This window comes from Symphodus melops, assembly GCF_947650265.1.
Source record: "Symphodus melops genome assembly, chromosome: 11".
NCBI lineage: Eukaryota > Metazoa > Chordata > Actinopteri > Labriformes > Labridae > Symphodus > Symphodus melops.
The window spans coordinates 813219-823218 of record NC_136701.1 but is presented as its reverse complement, the minus strand read 5'-3'; the positions used below and the strand labels follow the sequence as shown (position 1 = coordinate 823218).

The 10000-nt window shown below is 41.8% G+C and overlaps 1 protein-coding gene across 1 annotated transcript in view; it reads right to left on the bottom strand.

The window, feature by feature from the left end:
- The window catches only part of lcp2a (lymphocyte cytosolic protein 2a), a gene marked incomplete at its 5' end in the record, with an annotated part of 12994 nt that overhangs the window by 2144 nt on the left and 850 nt on the right, over positions 1-10000 (bottom strand). Inside the window, 16 exons of the mRNA XM_079355121.1 lie at positions 51-125; positions 618-700; positions 1163-1215; positions 1818-1905; positions 1991-2006; positions 2451-2469; positions 2553-2663; positions 2933-2952; positions 3257-3282; positions 6552-6629; positions 6721-6790; positions 8002-8090; positions 8277-8451; positions 8637-8677; positions 8958-8983; positions 9398-9444. Coding sequence (XP_079211247.1) covers positions 51-125; positions 618-700; positions 1163-1215; positions 1818-1905; positions 1991-2006; positions 2451-2469; positions 2553-2663; positions 2933-2952; positions 3257-3282; positions 6552-6629; positions 6721-6790; positions 8002-8090; positions 8277-8451; positions 8637-8677; positions 8958-8983; positions 9398-9444 — 1017 coding nt within the window. The remainder of the gene's footprint in view (positions 1-50; positions 126-617; positions 701-1162; positions 1216-1817; positions 1906-1990; positions 2007-2450; positions 2470-2552; positions 2664-2932; positions 2953-3256; positions 3283-6551; positions 6630-6720; positions 6791-8001; positions 8091-8276; positions 8452-8636; positions 8678-8957; positions 8984-9397; positions 9445-10000) is intronic.

Genomic DNA, 10000 nt, shown 5'->3' with positions numbered 1-10000 from the left:
CAGAGTAACATCATGAAGCTGCACACTTCTTTTAAAAATGACTTTGGTACCTTGCAGACTCTTTTCAGACATCCCTCCGCCTGACCTCGGGTCACTTTACCCACGTACCAACGAGGGTCCAACTCCTGCAAACACACACGCACACACACACACACACACACACACACACACACACACACACACACACACACACAGAAAGATAGAATTTACATGTGTGTAAAGTGAGGACATTTATTTGATTTATAAAAATGGGAAATGTGTAAAATGTAAAAGTTTTGCAGTGAGTGGTGTTTTGGGGCGTGCTGTGGCCCAATGGGGGAGTCGGCCATCTTTCAACCTGAAGGTCGAAGGTTCGATACCCAACCCCTGCAGCAACATGTCAAATGTGCTCATGGGCATGAACACTGAATTCTTCCCGCTTTGTCAGCTTGTGTTTGATTAGTAACTTCTGATGTTGACTTTACATCAGGGTGAGCGTGTCGGTGTGAAGGTGCTGCATGTGTGTAAATGTTTCTTCAGCCCTTCACAGCAGCGTTTAACCTTCAGTCTTGTCTTCGTGTCATTTTCAGGTTTGTTTGGAACGTAAAGCAAACACAGAAATCTGCCCGTGTGGTTACCTCGGATCTCGTCGATGTGGACGGAGGAGGACGGAAAGACTGTCGGTCTGATGCTAGGAAGCTCCCTCTCTGTTCCCCAATCACTGCAGCGCACACACACACACACACACACACACACACACACACACACACAGGTGTGAATCCCCTGAGGTTCAGTCTTTGTTGGTGAACAGATAAATAAAATCTTCTCTGATGGTGACGTGACGACTTTGTGTCCTTTAAAAGCTTTCAGGTGTTTTATTTTTATTCACTGGTCCAGTGTTCCCTGAGTCTCGCTCTGAAGGCGTTATACTGCCCTCTGGTGGTTTTAAAGAGTCACCACAAGACAAACATAATTTAAGCCTCCAGTCGACTTTGAAATGTCTCCTGGGTTTAATAATGTTGAATCTTTAATGACTTTAATAAAAACTAAAAATACAGCTGACACAAAAATAATTAAAAATATAAATCAGTGGTGTAAAAAAGAAAACAGAACCGTCGAGAATAATTTTAACCAAAACTCCAGATCTGGTGTTCATCTATCAGAATGTTTGTGTTCTGTTCACCTGAGTGAAGCTTCTGAGGCAGCGATGCTGTCGAGGGAACATTCGGAGGCAAACTGATCAAAAACACACAAAAAAAACAAGTTAAACATTTGGCAGATTGACTCTCTCAGTCTGTCTGGAGAAACTTAGCTTGATTTTCAGGAGGTTGCTGTTATGTTTCTACACTTTAAATCATGTGTTACATGTTTATCTTTAAGTCTCCTATAATATAAAAGAGCCGTTACAAACTGTAAACGCCTGATAATGAGCTGGATGTGTGATTCTGTTTTATACTCTGAAGCTACAAGCTAACTAAAGATTAGCATGCTAACACAACGATGCAGTTCGAGCCAATGAAAAACTGCAGCTTCTAGACTAGAGGGGGCGTGGCCTAACAGCAGTTTTGGTTTAATGCAGGAGCTCAATGGGAAATCTTCCTTTAACTTAGCTAGCAGAGAGCTAGCTAGCCAGCACGTAGGCTGTCTTTATTTTATAACATGGAGGAGATGAATGCCTTGTTTATAACTGAATGTGCATGTTCTTCTTATTAGAGCTGATTTCCTGTCTACGCCTCGAACATCCTGTTGGTTTGTTAAGTCTAGATTTAGTTTCTTTAATCCACAATCAGATTACACAAACACGATTATTGTCATAATAATGATTTTATTATATATACCTGTCTCCATGACGTGGAATCGAACCCGGGAGTCCAGGGCGAGGGGGAAGGCTTTTATTGTGGAGGGGGAATGTGTTGTTTTTAGGAACTGGAAAAGAGAACAGAAGTTTAAAGAATTTATCAAATATTGATGATGAAGAAAGAAAGAGGACGAAGATGAGCTAAAATCTCACCTTCATCATTTGTCTGCTAAAGAGAGAAAAAAAAAACAGGATCAGTGATCATTTTAAAACACACGGGTCTGTCAGTAAAGAAAGTGTCAAAATAAGAGTCTCTCTATAAAGAAAGTGTCAAAATAAGAGTCTCTCTATAAAGAAAGTGTCAAAATAAGAGTCTCTCTATAAAGAAAGTGTCAAAATAAGAGTCTCTATATGAAGAAAGTGTCAAAATAAGAGTCTGTCAGTAAAGAAAGTGTCAAAATAAGAGTCTCTCTATAAAGAAAGTGTCAAAATAAGAGTCTCTCTATAAAGAAAGTGACAAAATAAGAGTCTCTCTATAAAGAAAGTGTCAAAATAAGAGTCTCTCTATAAAGAAAGTGACAAAATAAGAGTCTCTCTATAAAGAAAGTGTCAAAATAAGAGTCTCTCTATAAAGAAAGTGTCAAAATAAGAGTCTGTCAGTAAAGAAACTTACCTCTCTTCTTGCATCAAACCTGCAAAATCAAACATGTTCATGATCAAAAACTGAGAGCAAGCAGTTTGACTTCCATATTTACACACAGCCAGCGATGCTGACCTGTTGGGAGGAGGTCGGGCAGAGGAGTTACTCCTGCTGATAGACGTGTTGGGAGGAGGCAGAACAGGAGGTTTGGACCAGGTGGGAGGATCGGGGGTGTCGGGCTGAACCCTGAACACAAACAGTGTCACACATTTACTTATTTTAGAATATTTCACTAGTTTTTTTATTTTTAAATTTGAACATACAGACAAAAAAACATAACAAAAAATGACAATATTTAAAAACAACTGAGAAAAAACTAAAATGAAAGTAATATTCACTAATCTACAAGATCTGAGCCAGCAGACAATAAAGTGATCAAATAAAATATATAACATACAAACAGAGACATGAATGTGTGTGTGTGTGTGTGTGTGTGTGTGTGTGTGTGTTCTGACCTCCGTGGCTGTGCGCCAGGCTGTAAAAAGGAGAAACAACAAAGAATAAGAGTTCAGACTAAATTCATGTTTCACACAGATTTTATTATCAGTGTCTGCGGAGCGTCAGGAGCTCCTCAGGGTTCTGTCCTCAATCCTCTTAAGTTTTAGTTTTTCTGTTTTAATCGTACTAATAATAGTGAAACTGTATGAGGCGACGTCGTAGATCTATATTTGATAATCAGCTTCCTCCACTGAGGGCTGTGTGGACGTTAACCCCGTAAATCCTGCTCGCTTTAATCTGAGAGTGTTGAATTATTAGTGAAATAACTTTTAAAGACTCACCGTGTTCAGCGTGTTGCGATGAGGTCCTGCGTGCAGAAAACGTCACGTTAAAGTGGTTAAAACACGTCAGTTAATACTCTGAACAGAAAGGTTGTCTACGTCTTCAAAACACAAGACGACAGAGAAGCTAAAAACAGATCAATACACACATTTATTTCACCTTGACTTCACTCAGACTTTTGTCCTGCCGGCCTCCGAGTTTATAGTTCCTCGGGATTCATTTATTTGTGAACGCAGCAGAAAATAACGAGGAATATTTATCGAGCTGCGCTCTGTCGATTTAATACGTCACAGATACAAAGGCAACATCCGGGGGCGTGTCCAGACGTCACACACTCAAATACAGATTTCAACTTTTTTAACATCAATAACACAAGATAATTAGCTTGATGTTTAATTGACAGGGAAATGAGAGGAATGTTTAAAGTCAGAATATTAAGTCGATTAAATGTGCGAGCAAACTCCAGCACGCTATCACTTGTATTGTTTTGGTCCCGACACGTTGCCAGTAAATCGTTTCGTGCATCACAATGAACCGGTCCGATTAAAGAAATGTGAACAGTTTTAAATTTTTTTATTTAATTTTTTTCGAGTACAAACAAAAATAAATATGCTGCACAGATAAGTAAAGATACGAGCAGTCTTTGTTGGTAATTTTCTCCAGATATGTTTTTTTAAGAGTTTGGTTGAAACTCCTCATCTCCTTCTACACCTCCTCATCTCCTTCTATACCTCCTCATCTCCTTCTATACCTCCTCATCTCCTTCTATACCTCCTCATCTCCTTCTATACCTCCTCATCTCCTTATATACCTCCTCATCTCCTTAAATACCTCCTCATCTCCTTAAATACCTCCTTATCTCCTTCTATACCTCCTTATCTCCTTCTATACCTCCTCATCTCCTTCTATACCTCCTCATCTCCTTCTATACCTCCTTATCTCCTTAAATACCTCCTCATCTCCTTCTATACCTCCTCATCTCCTTATATACCTCCTTATCTCCTTATATACCTCCTCATCTCCTTAAATACCTCCTTATCTCCTTATATACCTCCTCATCTCCTTAAATACCTCCTCATCTCCTTAAATACCTCCTCATCTCCTTATATACCTCCTTATCTCCTTATATACCTCCTCATCTCCTTAAATACCTCCTTATCTCCTTATATACCTCCTTATCTCCTTATATACCTCCTTATCTCCTTATATACCTCCTCATCTCCTTCTATACCTCCTCATCTCCTTATATACCTCCTCATCTCCTTAAATACCTCCTTATCTCCTTAAATACCTCCTCATCTCCTTCTATACCTCCTCATCTCCTTATATACCTCCTCATCTCCTTCTATACCTCCTCATCTCCTTCTATACCTCCTCATCTCCTTATATACCTCCTCATCTCCTTAAATACCTCCTCATCTCCTTATATACCTCCTCATCTCCTTAAATACCTCCTTATCTCCTTATATACCTCCTTATCTCCTTATATACCTCCTTATCTCCTTATATACCTCCTCATCTCCTTATATACCTCCTCATCTCCTTATATACCTCCTCATCTCCTTCTATACCTCCTTATCTCCTTATATACCTCCTCATCTCCTTATATACCTCCTTATCTCCTTATATACCTCCTTATCTCATTATATACCTCCTTATCTCCTTATATACCTCCTCATCTCCTTCTATACCTCCTCATCTCCTTCTACACCTCCTCATCTCCTTAAATACCTCCTCATCTCCTTAAATACCTCCTCATCTCCTTCTATACCTCCTCATCTCCTTCTACACCTCCTCATCTCCTTAAATACCTCCTCATCTCCTTAAATACCTCCTCATCTCCTTCTATACCTCCTCATCTCCTTCTACACCTCCTCATCTCCTTCTATACCTCCTCATCTCCTTCTATACCTCCTCATCTCCTTATATACCTCCTCATCTCCTTCTATACCTCCTTATCTCCTTATATACCTCCTCATCTCCTTCTATACCTCCTCATCTCCTTATATACCTCCTTATATACCTCCTTATCTCCTTAAATACCTCCTTATCTCCTTATATACCTCCTTATATACCTCCTCATCTCCTTAAATACCTCCTTATCTCCTTATATACCTCCTCATCTCCTTAAATACCTCCTTATCTCCTTATATACCTCCTCATCTCCTTAAATACCTCCTTATCTCCTTATATACCTCCTTATCTCCTTATATACCTCCTCATCTCCTTCTACACCTCCTCGTCTCCTTCTATACCTCCTTATCTCCTTATATACCTCCTTATCTCCTTATATACCTCCTTATCTCCTTCTATACCTCCTCATCTCCTTCTATACCTCCTCATCTCCTTCTATACCTCCTCATCTCCTTCTACACCTCCTCGTCTCCTTCTATACCTCCTCATCTCCTTATATACCTCCTTATCTCCTTATATACCTCCTTATCTCCTTCTATACCTCCTCATCTCCTTCTATACCTCCTCATCTCCTTCTACACCTCCTCGTCTCCTTCTATACCTCCTTATCTCCTTATATACCTCCTCATCTCCTTCTATACCTCCTCATCTCCTTCTATACCTCCTCATCTCCTTCTATACCTCCTCATCTCCTTCTATACCTCCTCGTCTCCTTCTATACCTCCTTATCTCCTTATATACCTCCTCATCTCCTTCTATACCTCCTCATCTCCTTATATACCTCCTCATCTCCTTCTATACCTCCTTATCTCCTTCTATACCTCCTCATCTCCTTCTATACCTCCTCATCTCCTTCTACACCTCCTCGTCTCCTTCTATACCTCCTTATCTCCTTCTATACCTCCTCATCTCCTTCTACACCTCCTCATCTCCTTCTATACCTCCTTATCTCCTTATATACCTCCTCATCTCCTTCTATACCTCCTCATCTCCTTCTACACCTCCTCGTCTCCTTCTATACCTCCTTATCTCCTTCTATACCTCCTCATCTCCTTCTATACCTCCTCATCTCCTTCTATACCTCCTCATCTCCTTAAATACCTCCTCATCTCCTTAAATACCTCCTTATCTCTCTCAGTCCAAACAGAAGTGAAGATCTTATTATAATATGACCCAATGTTACTGTAATTTAACTTTATGCATCAAAGTGAGAACTCAGATCTCGGACGGTCAGTGAATGCACCTGCAGTGTGACTTTAAATGTTATTATGGGATGGATAATCTCAAACTCAAATTAAATAAGTAAAATAAGTGAATCTTTTGAGGTCAAGTTAAATGATAGATGTTTAAATGATAATAAAAGCACGGATGGTCGTTCACCTCTGATCGGCGACGGGGTGGATCCTTGATTTCTACCCGGTTTGTCTCCACGAAAGATCTGAGGAGGCCCAGGAGGAACTGGACACAACGACAGACGCACACGTCATGAACCGTTACCACGACAACAGAGTGCTTCCTGTGTGGACAGGAGCAGCTTCCTGTTACTCACAGTTTCCTGATGGTCGCCCGCCGGCGTGGGGGGAGGGGGAGGTGTCTCTCCTGGAGGGCAACTCGCCCGGCTGAAAGAGGCGTCGAGTGAACAGACATTTAAAATCAGCTCAAACATCATTTATCGGGATCAACGTCTCGAGGAAAAGTCTCGAGGAAAAACAAAGAAATCTTACAGGAACAAAACATTGAATCTTTGTTCTTTAAAAACTTCTCTTAAAGTCAAAGTTCCTCCAGTGTCCCCTCTGGGCCTCCGTACCTGCTGCTGCCTGTTTTTAAAGCTGCGTACGCCATACCACCAGTTTCTACTTTATAGACTTTTTATAGACTGAGCTAATGGGAGTTTGGTGCCTTGCTCAAGGGCACTTCAGCAGTGCACGACAAGTGGTCTGGCTTCCATATTTTGGTTGGCGTCAAGACTTGAACCTGCGACTCTTCTGTTTACCCAACCCAAGTCCCTACTGACTGATCTACTGCCGTGTAGCGCGCTCAGCAGGAGCGTGTAGCATGACCGCCACTCGCCAGTTATTTCCCAGCATGCTCGGCTTGGTTTTAATGGTTCCCGGTCCTGGAACGTGGAAGTACGACAACGCCTGGGTTCAAACAGCTGTGCTTCGGCATTTCGATCTCAGACCTGGCACTTTGCATTCTGGGAAACGGTAAACAAGGTCGACTGTACTGAATAGCTTTTATGCTAAATCAGAACGTACTAATCGTTACGCACGCAGTTTAAAAAACAGCCTGAATCTTCAGAGACTGGATTTGACTCTTCTGATTTGTTCTGGTTGACTCGGGACGTTTGTGGGCGGAGCTGGTGTGTTTCCTCCAGCCAATGAGAGCGCAGCAGGTGAGTTTAGGAGTGGATACAGCTCAGTGATTGGAGGAGATTCAAAGCGGTGAATATGACGGACGTGGACGTAGCAGCAAAGAAGAGAAAATCTAATCAGAGTGAGGAGAAACAGCGAGAGGAGAAAGCTGCTTCTAAAAGCAGGCTGAACCTTGTGTTGGACCTGGAGCTGCTCTACTTCCTGTTTGGACAGGAAGCTGACAAACACCGGCCGTTAGCTTGTGCTAGCGTGAGTTAGCTTGCAGTTTAGCAACAAGCAGTAAACGTACACACTACGTCCTGCAGGGGGCGGGGCTTCTGGAGGAGGAGGAGGCGCCTTGTTTCAACTTTGTTTACAAACATTTCTCCTGACTCCGCCTTCGACAGGAAGAAACCTCGGACAGAACCAAACTACTCAGAGGACAGAGGGAGAAAGACAGAAAGATAGAGACTCACCATCCGGGCGGACGGTGCAGGCACAGGTACAGAGGGGCGGGGACACAGAGCAGGGGGCGGGCCTCTGGTTGATGCATGGTTAGGTCGATCTACAAACACAAACATTGACATCATTCTTCCCAAGTGGATGAAACCATCAGGCAGATTTGAAGGAAACGTAGAAAAATGTGAGAATCTTGTGACTCTGGAGTTTTGTGCTTCATGTTGTTTATGTTTCTCTGTTTACACGTGTGGAGCAGTGACGTCAGACAGTCACAGCACCCCCTGGTGGTTACCGATGTATTGACCGTCCCCCATCGGAAGGGGGGCGAGCGGCCTGTGAGGCAGGTCTTCTGGAGGCTCGGTTGGAGGCGACTCGTAACCGCCCTCGTCTGGGGACTCATAGTCCCCCCCGCTGCCCTCCTCCTCCCCGCTGTACGGACTCTCATAGTCATCGTCGTACTCTTCATCCTGGCAGAGCGAAGGACACAGAGAGACGGATGATGAGGACGGATGGAGGAGACAAGCAAACCGCCGGGAGGAACGAGCTCATTTCAAACAGAAGAAACTGCACAGAGAGGAAACTCAGCGTTTTCTCTTTTTGTTCAAATGAAACCAAAAGTGACCAAAAAAAAGAGAAGAAAGGCCGAACGTACAAACTCGTCGTCTCCCCAGCCCTGAACGTCAGCACAGGTGTCTGCAGGTGAGGAGACAGAACCGTCATTAAACACACCGACATGTCGACTTTGATTCATAACAGACAAAACAAAGAAATATACTAACAAATAAAAGAGTCAATATACAGTCATTGTAACCTTAAATCAGTCAGATTAATATTATAAATCCCTTCAAAATAATGTATTTAATAAAAGTGATGAAATATTGAATACAACAAAACAGTAGAAATGTGATTTATACAGTGAAATGTATAAATTATATTTAGCTCAATATGAAACACATCATGTTGCCGTAGTTACCTGGTTCATGAGATTTGGGAGTTGTTCTGTAAAAAACAAACGTTTATTTAAATGTGTAAAAAACGCCAAACATTCAATCTGTAGATAAACTGTGTTTGTATGAATTCTTTAAAAATAGTAAAACAAAAATTTAGAAAATTTACCTTTTACCAACAGTCCTCGTTTCTCCTCTTTTTTGCTGATTCTGTGCTGATCTTTAAAATTAAGCTGTCAGCACACAGAGTTAGAAATAAAGTTTATTCAAACATGTCCACAGACGAGTTATAAATAAAGTTTATTCAAACATGTCCACAGACGAGTTATAAATAAGTTTATTCAAACATGTCCACAGATGAGTTATAAATATAGTTTATTCAAACATGTCCACAGACGAGTTATAAATAAAGTTTATTCAAATTTGAGTTTATTTGACTCAACAGATATGTAAAGTTTAAACTTACGGAGCGTGAAGCTTCGGGAACTTCTGCAGGTCGTTTTCACTCAGACTCTAAAAAAACACAACAAGACGTTTAACAACTGACTCCTCCTCTCCTTCTACACCTCCTCATCTCCTTCTACACCTCCTCATCTCCTTCTACACCTCCTCATCTCCTTCTATACCTCCTCATCTCCTTCTACACCCTCCTCATCTCCTTCTATACCTCCTCATCTCCTTCTACACCTCCTCATCTCCTTCTATACCTCCTCATCTCCTTCTATACCTCCTCATCTCCTTCTACACTCTCCTCATCTCCTTCTATACCTCCTCATCTCCTTCTACACCTCCTCATCTCCTTCTACACCTCCTCATCTCCTTATATACCTCCTCATCTCCTTCTACACCTCCTCATCTCCTTCTATACCTCCTCATCTCCTTCTATACCTCCTCATCTCCTTCTACACCTCCTCATCTCCTTCTACACCTCCTCATCTCCTTATATACCTCCTCATCTCCTTCTACACCTCCTCATCTCCTTCTATACCTCCTCATCTCCTTCTATACCTCCTCATCTCCTTCTATACCTCCTCATCTCCTTCTATACCTCCTCATCTCCTTCTACACC